The 21,435-nt window shown below is 44.9% G+C and overlaps 1 protein-coding gene across 1 annotated transcript; it reads left to right on the plus strand.

Annotated features, from left to right (window-relative positions):
* Positions 1-14,948: 14,948 nt before the first annotated feature.
* Positions 14,949-21,145, plus strand: LOC124282697 (delta-like protein 1). The gene is made up of 3 exons (XM_046718719.1): positions 14,949-15,089; positions 15,888-16,007; positions 20,849-21,145. The coding sequence occupies exons 1-3, from the start codon at positions 15,051-15,053 to the stop codon at positions 21,026-21,028; spliced, it is 339 nt and encodes a 112-aa protein (XP_046574675.1). The 5' UTR covers positions 14,949-15,050; the 3' UTR covers positions 21,029-21,145.
* Positions 21,146-21,435: the final 290 nt, after the last annotated feature.

Raw genomic sequence — 21,435 nt, forward strand, 5'->3', positions numbered from 1 at the left:
CACCAGAACATGGCAGGGCTATGCAACTGTAAAGGGATGGGCACCAGAACATGACAGGGCTATGCAACTGTAAAGGGATGGGCACCAGAACATGACAGGGCTATGCAACTGTAAAGGGATGGGCACCAGAACATGGCAGGGCTATGCAACTGTAAAGGGATGGGCACCAGAACATGACAGGGCTATGCAACTGTAAAGGGATGGGCACCAGAACATGGCAGGGCTATGCAACTGTAAAGGGATGGGCACCAGAACATGACAGGGCTATGCAACTGTAAAGGGATGGGCACCAGAACATGGCAGGGCTATGCAACTGTAAAGGGATGGGCACCAGAACATGACAGGGCTATGCAACTGTAAAGGGATGGGCACCAGAACATGGCAGGGCTATGCAACTGTAAAGGGATGGGCACCAGAACATGACAGGGCTATGCAACTGTAAAGGGATGGGCACCAGAACATGACAGGGCTATGCAACTGTAAAGGGATGGGCACCAGAACATGGCAGGGCTATGCAACTGTAAAGGGATGGGCACCAGAACATGACAGGGCTATGCAACTGTAAAGGGATGGGATGGGCACCAGAACATGACAGAACTATGGCTATGCAACTGTAAAGGGATGGGCACCAGAACATGGCAGGGCTATGCAACTGTAAAGGGATGGGGGCACCAGAACATGACAGGGCTATGCAACTGTAAAGGGATGGGCACCAGAACATGGCAGGGCTATGCAACTGTAAAGGGATGGGCACCAGAACATGACAGGGCTATGCAACTGTAAAGGGATGGGCACCAGAACATGACAGGGCTATGCAACTGTAAAGGGATGGGCACCAGAACATGACAGGGCTATGCAACTGTAAAGGGATGGGCACCAGAACATGACAGGGCTATGCAACTGTAAAGGGATGGGCACCAGAACATGGCAGGGCTATGCAACTGTAAAGGGATGGGCACCAGAACATGACAGGGCTATGCAACTGTAAAAAGGGATGGGCACCAGAACATGACAGGGCTATGCAACTGTAAAGGGATGGGCACCAGAACATGACAGGGCTATGCAACTGTAAAGGGATGGGCACCAGAACATGGCAGGGCTATGCAACTGTAAAGGGATGGGCACCAGAACATGACAGGGCTATGCAACTGTAAAGGGATGGGCACCAGAACATGGCAGGGCTATGCAACTGTAAAGGGATGGGCACCAGAACATGACAGGGCTATGCAACTGTAAAGGGATGGGCACCAGAACATGGCAGGGCTATGCAACTGTAAAGGGATGGGCACCAGAACATGGCAGGGCTATGCAACTGTAAAGGGATGGGCACCAGAACATGACAGGGCTATGCAACTGTAAAGGGATGGGCACCAGAACATGGCAGGGCTATGCAACTGTAAAGGGATGGGCACCAGAACATGACAGGGCTATGCAACTGTAAAGGGATGGGCACCAGAACATGGCAGGGCTATGCAACTGTAAAGGGATGGGCACCAGAACATGACATGGCTATGCAACTGTAAAGGGATGGGCACCAGAACATGGCAGGGCTATGCAACTGTAAAGGGATGGGCACCAGAACATGACAGGGCTATGCAACTGTAAAGGGATGGGCACCAGAACATGACAGGGCTATGCAACTGTAAAGGGATGGGCACCAGAACATGGCAGGGCTATGCAACTGTAAAGGGATGGGCACCAGAACATGACAGGGGCTATGCAACTGTAAAGGGATGGGCACCAGAACATGACAGGGCTATGCAACTGTAAAGGGATGGGCACCAGAACATGGCAGGGCTATGCAACTGTAAAGGGATGGGCACCAGAACATGGCAGGGCTATGCAACTGTAAAGGGATGGGCACCAGAACATGACAGGGCTATGCAACTGTAAAGGGATGGGCACCAGAACATGACAGGGCTATGCAACTGTAAAGGGATGGGCACCAGAACATGACAGGGCTATGCAACTGTAAAGGGATGGGCACCAGAACATGACAGGGCTATGCAACTGTAAAGGGATGGGCACCAGAACATGGCAGGGCTATGCAACTGTAAAGGGATGGGCACCAGAACATGACAGGGCTATGCAACTGTAAAGGGATGGGCACCAGAACATGGCAGGGCTATGCAACTGTAAAGGGATGGGCACCAGAACATGACAGGGCTATGCAACTGTAAAGGGATGGGCACAGAACATGGCAGGGCTATGCAACTGTAAAGGGATGGGCACCAGAACATGACAGGGCTATGCAACTGTAAAGGGATGGGCACCAGAACATGGCAGGGCTATGCAACTGTAAAGGGATGGGCACCAGAACATGACAGGGCTATGCAACTGTAAAGGGATGGGCACCAGAACATGACAGGGCTATGCACAACTGTAAAGGGATGGGCACCAGAACATGACAGGGCTATGCAACTGTAAAGGGATGGGCACCAGAACATGACAGGGCTATGCAACTGTAAAGGGATGGGCACCAGAACATGGCAGGGCTATGCAACTGTAAAGGGATGGGCACCAGAACATGACAGGGCTATGCAACTGTAAAGGGATGGGCACCAGAACATGACAGGGCTATGCAACTGTAAAGGATGGGCACCAGAACATGACAGGGCTATGCAACTGTAAAGGGATGGGCACCAGAACATGACAGGGCTATGCAACTGTAAAGGGATGGGCACCAGAACATGACAGGGCTATGCAACTGTAAAGGGATGGGCACCAGAACATGACAGGGCTATGCAACTGTAAAGGGATGGGCACCAGAACATGACAGGGCTATGCAACTGTAAAGGGATGGGCACCAGAACATGACAGGGCTATGCAACTGTAAAGGGATGGGCACCAGAACATGACAGGGCTATGCAACTGTAAAGGGATGGGCACCAGAACATGACAGGGCTATGCAACTGTAAAGGGATGGGCACCAGAACATGACAGGGCTATGCAACTGTAAAGGGATGGGCACCAGAACATGGCAGGGCTATGCAACTGTAAAGGATGGGCACCAGAACATGGCAGGGCTATGCAACTGTAAAGGGATGGGCACCAGAACATGACAGGGCTATGCAACTGTAAAGGGATGGGCACCAGAACATGACAGGGCTATGCAACTGTAAAGGGATGGGCACCAGAACATGACAGGGCTATGCAACTGTAAAGGGATGGGCACCAGAACATGACAGGGCTATGCAACTGTAAAGGGATGGGCACCAGAACATGACAGGGCTATGCAACTGTAAAGGGATGGGCACCAGAACATGGCAGGGCTATGCAACTGTAAAGGGATGGGCACCAGAACATGACAGGGCTATGCAACTGTAAAGGGATGGGCACCAGAACATGACAGGGCTATGCAACTGTAAAAGGATGGGCACCAGAACATGACAGGGCTATGCAACTGTAAAGGGATGGGCACCAGAACATGACAGGGCTATGCAACTGTAAAGGGATGGGCACCAGAACATGACAGGGCTATGCAACTGTAAAGGGATGGGCACCAGAACATGACAGGGCTATGCAACTGTAAAGGGATGGGCACCAGAACATGACAGGGCTATGTAACTGTAAAGGGATGGGCACCAGAACATGACAGGGCTATGCAACTGTAAAGGGATGGGCACCAGAACATGGCAGGGCTATGCAACTGTAAAGGGATGGGCACCAGAACATGACAGGGCTATGCAACTGTAAAGGGATGGGCACCAGAACATGACATGGGCAACCAGAACAGAACACAGGGCTATGCAACTGTAAAGGGATGGGCACCAGAACATGACAGGGCTATGCAACTGTAAAGGGATGGGCACCAGAACATGACAGGGCTATGCAACTGTAAAGGGATGGGCACCAGAACATGACAGGGCTATGCAACTGTAAAGGGATGGGCACCAGAACATGACAGGGCTATGCAACTGTAAAGGGATGGGCACCAGAACATGACAGGGCTATGCAACTGTAAAGGGATGGGCACCAGAACATGGCAGGGCTATGCAACTGTAAAGGGATGGGCACCAGAACATGGCAGGGCTATGCAACTGTAAAAGGGTTTGGCACCAGAACATGACAGGGCTATGCAACTGTAAAGGGATGGGCACCAGAACATGACAGGGCTATGCAACTGTAAAGGGATGGGCACCAGAACATGACAGGGCTATGCAACTGTAAAGGGATGGGCACCAGAACATGACAGGGCTATGCAACTGTAAAGGGATGGGCACCAGAACATGACAGGGCTATGTAACTGTAAAGGGATGGGCACCAGAACATGACAGGGCTATGCAACTGTAAAGGGATGGGCACCAGAACATGACAGGGCTATGTAACTGTAAAGGGATGGGCACCAGAACATGACAGGGCTATGTAACTGTAAAGGGATGGGCACCAGAACATGACAGGGCTATGCAACTGTAAAGGGATGGGCACCAGAACATGACAGGGCTATGCAACTGTAAAGGATGGGCACCAGAACATGACAGGGCTATGCAACTGTAAAGGGATGGGCACCAGAACATGACAGGGCTATGCAACTGTAAAGGGATGGGCACCAGAACATGACAGGGCTATGCAACTGTAAAGGGATGGGCACCAGAACATGACAGGGCTATGACAACTGTAAACTGTAAATGGATGGGCACCAGAACATGACAGGGCTATGCAACTGTAAAGGGATGGGCACCAGAACATGGCAGGGCTATGCAACTGTAAAGGGATGGGCACCAGAACATGACAGGGCTATGCAACTGTAAAGGGATGGGCACCAGAACATGACAGGGCTATGCAACTGTAAAGGGATGGGCACCAGAACATGACAGGGCTATGTAACTGTAAAGGGATGGGCACCAGAACATGGCAGGGCTATGCAACTGTAAAGGGATGGGCACCAGAACATGACAGGGCTATGTAACTGTAAAGGGATGGGCACCAGAACATGGCAGGGCTATGCAACTGTAAAGGGATGGGCACCAGAACATGACAGGGCTATGTAACTGTAAAGGGATGGGCACCAGAACATGGCAGGGCTATGCAACTGTAAAGGGATGGGCACCAGAACATGACAGGGCTATGCAACTGTAAAGGGATGGGCACCAGAACATGACAGGGCTATGTAACTGTAAAGGGATGGGCACCAGAACATGACTGGTCTATGTAACTGTAAAAAGGATGGGCACCAGAACATGACAGGGCTATGTAACTGTAAAGGGATGGGCACCAGAACATGACAGGGCCTATGTAACTGTAAAGGGATGGGCACCAGAACATGACAGGGCTATGTAACTGTAAAGGGATGGGCACCAGAACATGACAGGGCTATGTAACTGTAAAGGGATGGGCACCAGAACATGACAGGGCTATGTAACTGTAAAGGGATGGGCACCAGAACATGACAGGGCCATGTAACTGTAAAGGGATGGGCACCAGAACATGACAGGGCTATGTAACTGTAAAGGGATGGGCACCAGAACATGACAGGGCTATGTAACTGTAAAGGGATGGGCACCAGAACATGACAGGGCTATGCAACTGTAAAGGGATGGGCACCAGAACATGACAGGGCTATGTAACTGTAAAGGGATGGGCACCAGAACATGACAGGGCTATGTAACTGTAAAGGGATGGGCACCAGAACATGACAGGGCTATGTAACTGTAAAGGGATGGGCACCAGAACATGACAGGGCTATATGTAACTGTAAAGGGATGGGCACCAGAACATGACAGGGCTATGTAACTGTAAAGGGATGGGCACCAGAACATGACAGAACTATGTAACTGTAAAGGGATGGGCACCAGAACATGACTGGACTATGTAACTGTAAAGGGATGGGCACCAGAACATGACAGGGCTATGTAACTGTAAAGGGATGGGCACCAGAACATGACAGGGCTATGTAACTGTAAAGGGATGGGCACCAGAACATGACAGGGCTATGTAACTGTAAAGGGATGGGCACAAGATCATGACTGGGCTATGTAACTGTAAAGGGATGGGCACCAGAACATGACAGGGCTATGTAACTGTAAAGGGATGGGCACCAGAACATGACAGGGCCATGTAACTGTAAAGGGATGGGCACCAGAACATGACTGGGCTATGTAACTGTAAAGGGATGGGCACCAGAACATGACAGGGCCATGTAACTGTAAAGGGATGGGCACCAGAACATTTCAGGGCTATGTAACTGTAAAGGAATGGGCACCAGAACATGACAGGACTATGTAACTGTAAAGGGATGGGCACCAGAACATGACAGGGCTATGTAACTGTAAAGGGATGGGCACCAGAACATGACAGGGCTATGTAACTGTAAAGGGATGGGCACCAGAACATGACAGGGCCATGTAACTGTAAAGGGATGGGCACCAGAACATGACAGGGCCATGTAACTGTAAAGGGATGGGCACCAGAATCATGACAGGGCTATGTAACTGTAAAGGGATGGGCACCAGAACATGACAGGGCTATGTAACTGTAAAGGGATGGGCACCAGATCATGACTGGGCTATGTAACTGTAAAGGGATGGGCACCAGAACATGACAGGGCTATGTAACTGTAAAGGGATGGGCACCAGAACATGACAGGGCTATGTAACTGTAAAGGGATGGGCACCAGAACATGACAGGGCTATGTAACTGTAAAGGGATGGGCACCAGAACATGACAGGGCCATGTAACTGTAAAGGGATGGGCACCAGATCATGACAGGGCCATGTAACTGTAAAGGGATGGGCACCAGAACATGACAGGGCCATGTAACTATAAAGGGATGAGCACCAGATCATGACAGGGCTATGTAACTGTAAAGGGATGGGCACCAGAACATGACAGAACTATGTAACTGTAAAGGGATGGGCACCAGAACATGACTGGGCTATGTAACTGTAAAGGGATGGGCACCAGAACATGACAGGGCTATGTAACTGTAAAGGGATGGGCACCAGAACATTTCAGGGCTATGTACCTGTAAAGGAATGGGCACCAGAACATGACTGGGCCATGTAACTGTAAAGGGATGGGCACCAGAACATTACTGGGCCATGTAACTGTAAAGGGATGGGCACCAGAACATGACAGGGCCATGTAACTGTAAAGGGATGGGCACCAGAACATGACTGGGCTATGTACCTGTGAAGTGATGGGCACAAGAAGATGCCTGGGCTATGTAACTGTGAAGGGGTGGGCACCAGAACATGACAGGGCCATGTAACTGTAAAGGGATGGGCACCAGAATATGACTGGGCTATGTACCTGTAAAGGGATGGGCACCAGAACATGACTGGGCTATGTACCTGTGAAGGGATGGGCACCAGAACATGACTGGGCTATGTACCTGTGAAGGGATGGGCACCAGAACATGACAGGGCCATGTAAATGTAAAGGGATGGGCACCAGATCATGACAGGGCTATGTAACTGTAAAGGGATGGGCACCAGAAGATGACAGGGCTATGTACCTGTGAAGGGATGGGCACCAGAACATGACTGGGCTATGTACCTGTGAAGGGATGGGCACCAGAACATGACTGGGCTATGTACCTGTGAAGGGATGGGCACCAGAACATGACAGGGCTATGTACCTGTGAAGGGATGGGCACCAGAACATGACTGGGCTATGTACCTGTGAAGGGATGGGCACCAGAACATGACTGGGCTATGTACCTGTGAAGGGATGGGCACCAGAACATGACAGGGCTATGTACCTGTGAAGGGTTGGGCACCAGAACATGACTGGGCTATGTACCTGTGAAGGGATGGGCACCAGAACATGACTGGGCTATGTACCTGTGAAGGGATGGGCACCAGAACATGACTGGGCTATGTACCTGTGAAGGGATGGGCACAAGAACATGACTGGGCTACGTACCTGTGAAGGGATGGGGACCAGAACATGACTGGGCTATGTACCTGTGAAGGGATGGGCACCAGAACATGACTGGGCTATGTACCTGTGAAGGGATGGGCGCCAGAACATGACAGGGCTATGTACCTGTGAAGGGATGGGCACCAGAACATGACTGGGCTACGTACCTGTGAAGGGATGGGCACCAGAACATGACTGGGCTCTATCACATACCAAGCAAAAAATGATTTGGTGTGATTGGGGTATACTCCTCAAGGCGTTGCCTATTGTGGGTCAAATGTCGGCTGTTTAAAACAGCCTCTAGTTCTACGAGAGCAGTCCAAAGTGCAGCTTGGGAAAAATTAGTAGTTTTCAGTGTAGCCCCGAGTGCAGTATTATGGTCGCAATGAGGTTTCTGATGAAACCTCTTCTATATGGCATGCTGGTCGTTGTGGTTCAAAAGAACCTAATAACAATTTTATTAACAAGAACAGAATAACATGGGGTGTCTGAGGGCTTGAGCTAACCTGAGTGATAATTCTAGTGTATGCCATAACATTTACATATGGCAGGTGATAATTCTAGTGAATGCTAGATGATGTCACGATATCTATAAATACGAGCGCTAACCAAGCAACTTCCTCTTTTCAATTTTGGCTGCTACGGAGCACACCCCTGGTATCTGTATCCCTAGCAGCTCAGTTTGCTCCATTTGTCTAAGACTTAAAATGTCACGTACTTCTGTGAAATGTTTGGGTATGGAAGCTCGGGGGTGGGGTATTAATCTGAAGGCAGATGATCCTCACCCCTTATGTTTAGCATGCCGACACTGCTCTCGGTCGTCGCCTTGTGCTCTGTGCAAGGATTGGACACCGGAGCAGTGGACCCAGTTGGAGAGGCGCTTGTACAACCCCAATATGTAAAATCAAGACAGCGCTTTCGGAAGGCAACGCGGAACCGGGAGCTTCGTTCAACGGGAGCTCTTCTTCGTCGGCGACGGTCCATCGGTCCTTCTCCGACGTCGTGGCGGGTGTAGGGGCCCTCAGGGCCACCTCCCCGTTGCCCGGGATCTCCGGATTCATCCCGAACGTCACTGACGTCCCCAGCTTACCCGTGACCGACCTCACCCTTGGGGTTGAGGTCGGCCCGAGTTCCCGGGTGCCAGTTTCGACAAACCCCCTGGGTCTTGAGTCAACGGCCCAGATAGAACCCGAACGTCCCTACGGGACCAACGGGAATGAGGTCGGGTTGTCCCAACGGGACACTGAGCCTTCGGTCTCGTGGGCCGACCTCGCTACGGGCCAGGTCCCGGCCGGCCCTGCGGTGGGTGCCGGCCAGGGTATGGCTGCCCCCGGGTCCCGGCCAGGACACTCCTGCTCCCGCAGAGATCTGGCAGGCCGTCCAGAGGCAAAGTTTGCTTCTGGAGCAGGAACATACCTCGCAGTCAGTTCCGATCCATCATTCAGCATGGGATGCCAGACAACGTGGTGAGACTTATACACAATCTCGGTCATCCAATTTAGCCAGCACATTGAGTGCAGGTCCTGTACGCAAGAAGGGAACATGGGTTGATAACCTGTTATATCATAAGAGCAAAGTGTTGCTGCTCGTTGTTTCGACCACCTGGGTATCTGGCCCACACTATATTTAATTACAGATTGTTTAACTGTTTGTTGTTTAACGCCACACTCTGCAATATTCCAGCTATATGGCAGCCGTCTGTGAGTCTGGACCAGACAATCCAGTGATCAATATCATGAGCATCAATCTATGCAATTTGGATACAATGACGTGTCAACCAAGTCAGCAATCCTGTCCACATGTTCTCATTATTCGCATGTAACAACAAGCAACAAGACCAGTTCCAACCTGGATCTTCACTGGTAAACCCCCATAGCATGAATACTGCAGAAGCAAATGTGAAAGAACAAAATATGTCCTGAAATGGTACTTGCTCCCTAGGCAATTACATGCTTGTCATGACATGGATTTGATAACTCAATATATGACTATGAATAGTAATAAATGTCTTTTATTTCCCTGATCATCTCATTATTTAACCATTTTTCTCCAATTTTACAGATTACAGTGACTGAAAATGGCATAATTGGCATCCATGGCTGGCTGCCATTTGACAAGTCCATCGCCAACTATTATACATTTGAGAAAGATCCGTCCATGTTCAATGCCAAGTGAGTGATAGAAAAATGATAGATTAGATTATTCAACGAATGTACAACTTCCTTCATGATGATTTAGTAAACTGACGCCTTTCTAGGAATTTCTGAATATTCTGAGACAAGTCCATAATTCTGTTCTGTGACTGGTATGATTGCTGTGACATTTTGCTTCTCTCCAACAGAACCAAGAAGAGAGTTGGAGGTCCATTTGCTCCTGGTATACGAGTTGTCCCGAAGTTGTTTGCTGTGTCACATGATGCTAAACTGTTGTTCAGTGTGGGATACTGGGACAACAGCCTACAGGCCTACCATCTCGGGAAAGCTAAGCGGATCAACCATATTGTCAGACACATCGGTAAGATTTGAGAACATGGTCATGCATTTATGATTGACATGATATGGAGTACAACTGTATGCAAACATTGTGTGATGTGAAATTGCTCCTGGAAGTCATTCCGGTATACTGTTCATAGCAGCGTTAAACCAAGCTCGCGCCCTCCCTCCCTCCCTCCCTCCCTCACTCACTGTCATTGGTTCAGTCTGCTACAACCCAAGCTGCCTGTGAGGTGCTATAAGGTTAACAGTCATTTGACCATCTTATCCCCCAGGGTATCCATTCACTGCTGGGTGAACAGAGGCTTTATTGTGGTCCCAATATTTATTTGAATCCCAATACAGCTGGTCCTTCACTTTGAGTCTCATTAAGCTGATCCTTCACTTTGAGTCTCATTAAGCTGATTCGTCATTTTGAGTCCCAATGCAGCTGTTCCTTCACTTTGAGTCCCAATGCAGCTGATCCTTTACTTTGAGTCTCATTAAGCTGATCCTTCACTTTGAGTCCCAATACAGCTGATCCTTTACTTTGAGTCTCATTAAGCTGATCCTACACTTTGAGTCTCATTAAGCTGATCCTTCACTTTGAGTCTCATTTAGCTGATCCTTTACTTGAGTCCCAGTACAGCTGATCCTTCACTTTGAGTATCATTTAGCTGATCCTTCACTTTGAGTCCCAATACAGCTGGTCCTTTACTTTGAGTCTCATTAAGCTGATCCTTCACTTTGAGTCTCATTAAGCTGATCCTTCACTTTGAGTCTCATTTAGCTGATCATTTACTTGAGTCCCAGTACAGCTGATCCTTCACTTTGAGTATCATTTAGCTGATCCTTCACTTTGAGTCCCAATACAGCTGGTCCTTCACTTTGAGTCCCAGTACAGCTGGTCCTTCACTTTGAGCCCCAATACAGCTGATCCTTTACTTTGAGTCTCATTAAGCTGATCCTTCACTTTGAGTCCCATTTAGCTGATCCCTCACTTTGAGTCTCATTAAGCTGATCCTTCACTTTGAGTCTCATTAAGCTGATCCTTCACTTTGAGTCCCAATACAGCTGATCCTTCACTTTGAGTCTCATTAAGCTGATCCTTCACTTTAAGTCTCATTAAGCTGATCCTTCACTTTGAGTCCCGATGCAGCTGATCCTTTACTATTACCGCAATATAGATGTACCTTCACTATCACAACAATCAATACAGCTGAAGCTTCATTTAGATTTGTGTTCTGAGTCCCAGTACAGCTGCATCTTCAGTTTGATTCCCAATACAGCTGTACTTCTGATGAACCTTTACTTTCACACCTAATGCTGTACGTTCACTCTAAGTTTAACACCTGACATAGCTGCAGTTACTCCGACAAACCCAGAACTGCTACACTGCTGTGCTACATATGATATTTTTGTCCCTGACTTTGACTTCCACTACGAGTGTACTTTAGAGATACATGTACTTACAAAGTCGCTGTAGGCTATTCAGTAACAATACTGGCCTCGTTGTGGACAGGTCATCTTAAATGTAAAGTCCGCCTTTCTCTCTATCAAAAGACAATCACACCTTATGCCTGTCGCTCTCAACACGAATGTTACTTGTACTCACGCGCCTGTTCACATAATTTTATGTCTTCCTTTTGACAGGACCCAAAGTCCGGTGATGCTGAGATAGAAGCATGGATGACCTTCCAATGGACAGACACAAGGCTGTCGTGGGACCCTGCAACTTTCAACAATGTAACAGTCACCCACCTACAGGCGTCCAAGAACTGGTACCCGGATGTCGTGCTCTACAATGGGTGAGCATGCGTTGGTTCAAAGGTCGCTTTGAAGAGTTTAACGTGCGAAGATACCCTGATGCAGGTGGGAGTTTAAGTGTCTCACGAGTGTAGACTACACAACTTGTGGTTGTGGACTATCCCAATAATCATCTGATCAATGGTACGGTCCAATGGACGGCGTACTGCTGATGACATAGAACACAATCTAGTCATATAAGACAACGCTGCCCTTCTAGGGTGTTAGCAAGGCTGTCCATTGGCGACAGTTACAGCTCAAGTTTTCCGCATACTAAGTAATAGCTATTTGCCTACAGACACGCACGTATCGCTGAAAGACAGGCGGTGGCTAGTGGGGACGGAAGCATCGTGCATATGCCTCCACCACCATAAAGGCACGACGTCAGCAACTACCTGGAGTCTCAAATATGGCTCCTGGACGTACAATGGGGGATTTCTCAACCTGCTGTCTCAGACCACGAGTGTAGACCTCGTCGACTTCCGTCCACAGTCGGACTGGATTTTGACCGGCAACACGGCGACAGGGGACATCAAGTACTACACCTGTTGTATGGAGCCCTACATCGATCGGGCTCACATCGATGTAACCTTCAACTTATCCTTCTGGGTGAAAGGTAGAAGCTACTTCCGATTGAACGTATTTTCCTAATCTCATTCTGAAAGCCCTCTCGAATGTTACCAAAGTGTTATGTGAGCTTTGATAACATTTGGCAATAATCTGATTTACTACCACCTCACCCAGGTACGCAAACTGCCAGACTTAAGTTTGTGAAATACGAGACGGTCTGACTTTTTGCTCCATCTGTTAATACACCTTCACGGTGATATGTGTACAGTTATAGCACTTCCACCACTGACATAACATATGTCTGAAGTTAACTGACCATATAATAAATGCTTAATCATATTCACTGTTTTATGTTGTACGCACATCACCTGTAGAGCGATACTGGCGATACTGGCGACGATCCTTGGAGGGTGACGAGACGTCTTCTGGGTCCTAGTCGAATATACATTAGATAATATGCATTTATAGAATTAATTAACAATTGAGAACAGAAGTAACGGAGATGTTTATTCAACGGACTGTTACATCTCTTCAAAAAGTTGTATCCAGATGGACATTTCATCTTTGCCATGTACAGCGCTTTGAGCATATGATGTATAGATAAGGCGCTATAGAAATGCTCATTTATTATTTATCATAATTATTATTACAAAGCATTGTTCTCATAGCATGTTGATTGTCAGGACTGTAATCCGTAATTGAGAGAGTCCGCATTATAAAGCAAGCTTTAATGTTAAATTAAGAACAGTTTTGCCGAGATTCAGAGAGAGGTCCGGATTGTAGAGAAAACAAAGAGTCCGGATTTGACAGATTCCACTGTATTGGACCTACTTTGATCAATTTAATGACGCGCGCCAACGTAGTCGGAGTTTTACACTAATTTCACAAAAGACATAGCTTTCCCGATCAACCTGTCACGAAAATGTTTGTTTATATAGGAATATATGGTGAATCTGATACACAATCGTCTCAAGACGGATCTGTAAACATATCTTAATTTGGGTACATTCTTATTAACTTATCAACTGAAAATGGGTTTAAAGTTAGTATCCTATCTGAAATAACCCTTTCAAAATATGGACGAGATAAAGTTACCAGATGACCATGCTGTATACGGTAACACCAGTTACCTTACACAGTCAATATGCACAATAAGCCACAAAAGTATTTCCATAATCTTTAATTAGATTCCGACTTTATCATAACAATTTGGTTCTCAAACCAGTCTAATACTCCCAACAGTGGCAGCCGTCACAAGGACCAAAACACACCCTAAAGATGAAAACTATTTCAGATTTACTGTTATGTGATCTGTAATCCTGGCGATTATCAACGTCTAAAGTAGAAAGTGGAAACAGCAGGTCAGTCATAATTGTACATACACGAATACGTGGAGCTTGAAAAGACCGACATTGGTTGCCAGGAGAATTTTGAATCTATGGAACTTCGCCCAATTCAGCAATAGTAATAAATAAGTAGGGTTCCATTCAAGGTTCTGAGAGGCTACATGCGTATAGTGAGTGAGTGAGTTAGTTTTACGTCGTACTCAGCAATATTCCAGCTATATGGCGGCGGTCTGTAAATAATCGCGTCTGGACCAGACAATCCAGTGATCAACAGCATGAGCATCGATCTGCGCAATTTGGAACCGATGACATGTGTCAACCAAGTCAGCGAGCCTGACTACCCGATCCCGTTAGTCGCCTCTTACGTGTCTAGGGGCGTATAGTACACAGTGCATAAGGGCCTGAATTGCAAGTTAAATCTCTCTCGCTTCACTACATCACATGGGATGCGTGCAGATTTTAGTGATGTTATTGACACATCGTCAGGCTTTCCAAGTTGCACAGATTTACATAACCTCAACTTGAACAACGACTCACAGAGGTTTGTGATAACTGCTCCGCAGCGAGCGGGCTGCATCCGCCCGGGCTGCGCATGGTAAAGTACATTCTAGCTTTATTTGGTTGAAAGATGACTTACTTCGAGAACAGCGTGCTCATTGCTGCGCATATCGGGACGTTTGTCGCAGAAATAGTTTAGAAATTAATATATTGTATTGAAGGAAGAACTGAGGATTGATTTGAGGCGGAAAATTAGTAAATGTAAAGATATGGGAAAATAACGAAATATCATACTGGATTTAATTATTTACAAGTTCCAAACTTTCTAAGATGGGCGAAGTTTAGCGAGCTATTTTGGACACTTGAAACTCTCTTCCCACACACTTCAGGGAGATAAGCACAGATATAGGGAGACACTGTCGACTCATAGCTTTATCTCTGACCCACACTGAAGAAACAGACATCAGTCTGCTGGACATCCACGAAGACCTTCACCATGTCTATCTGGCTAACACCACTGGTGGTTCTTTGCACAGTGAGTTGTGTAGCGCTTGTCTACAGGGGGCATTGACCAAGTCTGCAGGTTGCACATACTAATGGCGGCTTGAGTTACACTAAAGTACGTTCTTTATTGTAGAAACGTCTTATTCATCGAATGGATAACTGGATATGAATACGAAACATATGTTATGTAGCAAACGTAATACAGATTGTTTTACAGGGGTAAACAGATGGTATTTCCTCGTTTAACCCTAATGAACATTACTTTGGTCCATGTGCATATCATGATAGCTTGTATCTTGGTGATTATCACCATCAGGGACCGTTCATAATTTATGGCTAGGGGGGGGGGTGGTTGTGATATGGAGAAGCATTTACATAGTGAATGCCCCCCCCCCAAGCTTTATGTACAAATTAAGTAACCTACTGCATGTCATGTACAAAATCAATGAACCCCTCCCCCCCCCTCCCAGATTGTTTAAGCATAATATTTTATACTATTTTTATGTACAAAATTGCGACAAGCGGTATCCGGTGGTCAGGCTCGCTGACATAGTTGACAAATGTCATCGTATCCCAAATGCGTAAATCGATGCTCGTTCTGTTGATCACTGGATTGTCTGGTCCAGACTCGTTTATTTACAAACCGCCGTCATATATATATTGCTGAGTGCGGCCGAAAACTGAACCCACTCACTCACACTATGTCACATAAAGGAGTCCGATACTAGGCGATACGGCTTCACACGGTTTCAATCAGTGTTCGTAGACAGCAGTTTGGAGCTATACATGTAGTGAATTCCAAACCTGCTTTTACGCTCGGTATTTCCAGGTGTGTCTGTGTGTGGAGGGGACGCTGAAGACCATGAATGGTCAGCTGGTGAACGTGGTGGACAACTGCGACCCTGCTGACCCCAACTCGTGCGGGGCGGGCAAATGCTGTGTCAAAGAGGTAGGCTGGACAATTAGTCCTGAAAACATTCCTTCTTAATTCTTGGATTAAACTGAAGATGATGTATGGGGATCCAGTGTCTTCCTGCTGTACGTCCCATAGGACCCAAGTACCATATACATTTAATCCCAGTGTGTGATTGGACTGACGAGTTGAATCAACCTTGAGGGTATAGATCGATGTTCATGGATTCAACCATCTGTTATCGACTCCGTTATGTTCATGTATTGGTGATATTTTTAGTTGTGTGTCTATCATCGCCACAACATCAAAACTTCATTTACTCCTATCGCCGAACTCTTCCTGTACACAACATAACAAACTCTTCCTCTACACAACATAACAAACTCTCTTCAATTATCATGTTCCAGTTTCTTGCCTTGTATCGTCGTATCTGAAACTGATCCTTTCAAATGTGTCTTAATTCAAAATTCGTCAGCTGTACCAACATAACCCAATGTCACACCTACAAATACGGATAACTGGTCCTGACCTTGTCTTAGATATGGGGTTAACTTAGATAAGACTAAGATTATTGTTTTGGTGTCAGAGTAGTGTTCCTTCGAAAATATTTATATTTAGTGAAGTGGTACCTTACTAAAGACACATATCAATGTTACCATCAAGACGTACTTGTTTAGTAACTTGTAGACACATATCACTGTTACCATCAAAACGTTCTTGGTTAGTAACTTGTAGACACCTATCAATGTTACCATCAAGACGTACTTGGTTAGTAACTTGTAGACACCTATCAATGTTACCATCAAGACGTACCTGGTTAGTAACTTGTAGACACATATCAATGTTACCATCAACACGTACCTGGTTAGTAACTTGTAGACACCTATCAATGTTACCATCAAGACGTACTTGGTTAGTAACTTGTAGACACATATCAATGTTACCATCAAGACGTACTTGGTTAGTAACTTGTAGACACATATCAATGTTACCATCAAGACGTACTTGGTTAGTAACTTGTAGACACCTATCAATGTTACCATCAAGACGTACTTGTTTAGTAACTTGTAGAAACCTATCAATGTTACCATCAAGACATCAAGACGTACTTGTTCAAGTAACTTTTAGTAACTTGTAGACACACATATCAATGTTACCATCAAGACGTACTTGGTTAGTAACTTGTAGACACATATCAATGTTACCATCAAGACGTACCTGGTTAGTAACTTGTAGACACATATCAATGTTACCATCAAGACGTACTTGGTTAGTAACTTGTAGACACCTATCAATGTTACCATCAAGACGTACTTGGTTAGTAACTTGTAGACACATATCAATGTTACCATCAAAACGTACCTGGTTAGTAACTTGTAGACACATATCAATATTACCATCAAGACGTACTTGGTTAGTAACTTGTAGACACATATCAATGTTACCATCAAGACGTACTTGTTTAGTAACTTGTAGACACCTATCAATGTTACCATCAAGACGTACTTGTTTAGTAACTTGTAGACACCTATCAATGTTACCATCAAGACGTACTTGGTTAGTAACTTGTAGACACATATCAATGTTACCATCAAAACGTACTTGGTTAGTAACTTGTAGACACATACAATGTTACCATCAAAACTGGTTAGTAACTTGTAGACACATATCAATGTTACCATCAAGACGTACTTGGTTAGTAACTTACTTGGTTAGTAACATAGACACATATCAATGTTACCATCAAGACGTACTTGGTTAGTAACTTGTAGACACCTATCAATGTTACCATCAAGACGTACTTGGTTAGTAACTTGTAGACACATATCAATGTTACCATCAAGACGTACCTGGTTAGTAACTTGTAGACACATATCAATGTTACCATCAAGACGTACTTGGTTAGTAACTTGTAGACACATATAAATGTTACCATCAAGACGTACTTGGTTAGTAACTTGTAGACACCTATCAATATTACCATCAAGACGTACTTGGTTAGTAACTTGTAGACACCTATCAATGTTACCATCAAGACGTACTTGTTTAGTAACTTGTAGACACCTATCAATGTTACCATCAAGACGTACTTGGTTAGTTACTTGTAGACACCTATCAATGTTACCATCAAGACGTACCTGGTTAGTAACTTGTAGACACATATCAATGTTACCATCAAGGCGTACTTGGTTAGTAACTTGTAGACACATATAAACGTTACGATCAAGACGTTCTTGGTTAGTAACTTGTAGACACATATCAATGTTACCATCAAAACGTACCTGGTTAGTAACTTGTAGACACATATCAATGTTACCATCAAGACGTACCTGGTTAGTAACTTGTAGACACATATCAATGTTACCATCAAAACGTACTTGGTTAGTAACTTGTAGACACCTATCAATATTACCATCAAGACGTACTTGGTTAGTAACTTGTAGACACATATCAATGTTACCATCAAGACGTACTTGGTTAGTAACTTGTATACACATATCAATGTTACCATCAAAACGTACCTGGTTAGTAACTTGTAGACACATATCAATGTTACCATCAAGACGTACTTGGTTAGTAACTTGTAGACACATATGAATGTTACCATCAAGACGTACTTGGTTAGTAACTTGTAGACACATATCAATGTTACCATCAAGACGTACTTGGTTAGTAACTTGTAGACACATATCAATGTTACCATCAACACGTACCTGGTTAGTAACTGGTAGACACATATCAATGTTACCATCAAGACGTACTTGGTTAGTAACTTGTAGACACATATCAATGTTACCATCAAGACGTACTTGGTTAGTAACTTGTAGACACATATAAATGTTACCATCAAGACGTACTTGGTTAGTAACTTGTAGACACCTATCAATGTTACCATCAAAACGTACCTGGTTAGTAACTTGTAGACACATATCAATGTTACCATCAAGACGTACTTGGTTAGTAACTTGTAGACACCTGTCAATGTTACCATCAAGACGTACTTGGTTAGTAACTTGTAGACACATATCAATGTTACCATCAAGACGTACTTGGTTAGTAACTTGTAGACACATATCAATGTTACCATCAATACGTACTTGGTTAGAAACTTGTAGACACATATCAATGTTACCATCAAGACGAACTTGGTTAGTAACTTGTAGACACATATCAATGTTACCATCAAGACGTACTTGGTTAGTAACTTGTAGACACATATAAGTGTTACCATCAAGACGTACTTGGTTAGTAACTTGTAGACACCTATCAATGTTACCATCAAAACGTACCTGGTTAGTAACTTGTAGACACATATCAATGTTACCATCAAGACGTACTTGGTTAGTAACTTGTAGACACATATCAATGTTACCATCAAGACGTACTTGGTTAGTAACTTGTAAAAACATATCAATGTTACCATCAAGACGTACTTGGTTAGTAACGTGTAGACACCTGTCAATGTTACCATCAAGACGTACTTGGTTAGTAACTTGTAGACGCATATCAATGTTACCATCAAGACGTACCTGGTTAGTAACTTGTAGACACCTATCAATGTTACCATCAAGACGTACTTGGTTAGTAACTTGTAGACACATATAAATGTTACCATCAAGACGTACTTGGTTAGTAACTTGTAGACACCTGTCAATGTTACCATCAAGACGTACTTGGTTAGTAACTTGTAGACACCTATCAATGTTACCATCAAGACGTACCTGGTTAGTAACTTGTAGACACCTGTCAATGTTACCATCAAGACGTACTTGGTTAGTAACTTGTAGACACCTGCCAATGCTACCATCAATACGTACTTGGTTAGTAACTTGTAGACACCTATCAATGTTACCATCAACACGTACCTGGTTAGTAACTTGTAGACACATATAAATGTTACCATCAAGAGGTACTTGGTTAGTAACTTGTAGACACCTGTCAATGAAACGTGATGAGTTGACTACGATATATACACTGCCATAGCAATACATCTTTTCAAGTCGGCCAGTACATATATTGGTCAGGGGTACGAGTACAAAATATTAGAGTATTACGTTTTAAATTTAGATGATATTTCTAAACAAATTCTTTGGGATGGTAAGTTTGCAGTTCTTGGGGGACGGGGGAGTTGGACAGCTGGCATGTATCAAGTCCATGTAGAATCTCTAGCATTTGGAGATGGGGGATTGTCATTGTTACCCCATTAATGTTACTTTATTTGTAACACTAACGTTAAGTTGAGATGGGGTAAGTTATTTACTGTTTTCAGACTTCCTTTGTTTACATTTCAGATGTTTGTGATTAATTTACTTTGCAATTTTGCAAAGTCAAGGTCATGTTGGAATGATTCAATATCAAACTTTGAAATACACATAATACACCTGTAGCATATATCTCTGATAAGGGCACTCTGTAAGTTTGGAAAACCTTCGCACAACCTGCAACTTGTTTACATGAGGGCTGTTGTACAGAAGCTGATTGTACATATACAAACTGTAATCTTAGTGAAATGAAGGATGTGTACAACATTCATTATGTACCTGTAAACATTACATTAATTAGCTATACTTACCAAATTGCTCACATATGTATACAATACTTGCTGTCAAAGTATTTACAAAACTGTAAATATGGTATCTTCTGTAATTTTCAGAATTGGTTATGTACGCTTCAATAACTCGTTATTACGTTTCCTTAGCAACTGGATACTGAAATTAAATGCTGTTTGCACTATTTGCTATTTGTCCCGAAGCTGTGACATTGACTAAAGATCTTTCTGTCGTTTCTTTACCGGTATTGCAAATAATTTCTCAATGTCTGGATTCATGACATAAGGATTTTCATGCATATTCACAACACTTTCTGTCTACTTCCAGGGCATGGCTTACATACCTGAGGCCACTGGCCCTAAACCTGCATACGTTATCCGTTGCCAGGCTCATGGTACCACGGGACGGATGTGTTTCATCAACATGAACTCTCACGAGACTTGTCCCTGTGCTAATGGGCTCACATGCAAGGCTGGAGTACTGGGTTTCTTTGGCCACTGTTCGTAAACATATCGGCAAATAGACGGGGGAATCGACAGGTATTGATATCTGAACAAACCTGTGTACATTCTGTAAACAACCAGCCATCACCCCCAAATGAAATAAAATCTTGACAATGTTTCAGTTCGAAGGTTGTCCCATCAACAAAGTCAGTAAGGCACTACATCCCTTGAACACAAACGTCGCTGTTTAATAATCGCCAATACACATGTATTTTACTATTGCACACATTACATTTCGCTCTTAGATACATTTCGTCATATGTAATAAATAATCAGACCCATAGAGACTCATACATGATCCCCATTGCGTTATGTCATTACAGTGGTAATTGTGGGCAGCTTTCGTAACAACAACCACAGACATTGGGATATAAAACAGGAGTAGAGAAATGATCATAACATCGGTCACAG

The sequence above is a fragment of the Haliotis rubra genome, unplaced genomic scaffold (genome assembly GCF_003918875.1).
Source record: "Haliotis rubra isolate DU_JTF1 unplaced genomic scaffold, ASM391887v1 Scf300, whole genome shotgun sequence".
NCBI lineage: Eukaryota > Metazoa > Mollusca > Gastropoda > Lepetellida > Haliotidae > Haliotis > Haliotis rubra.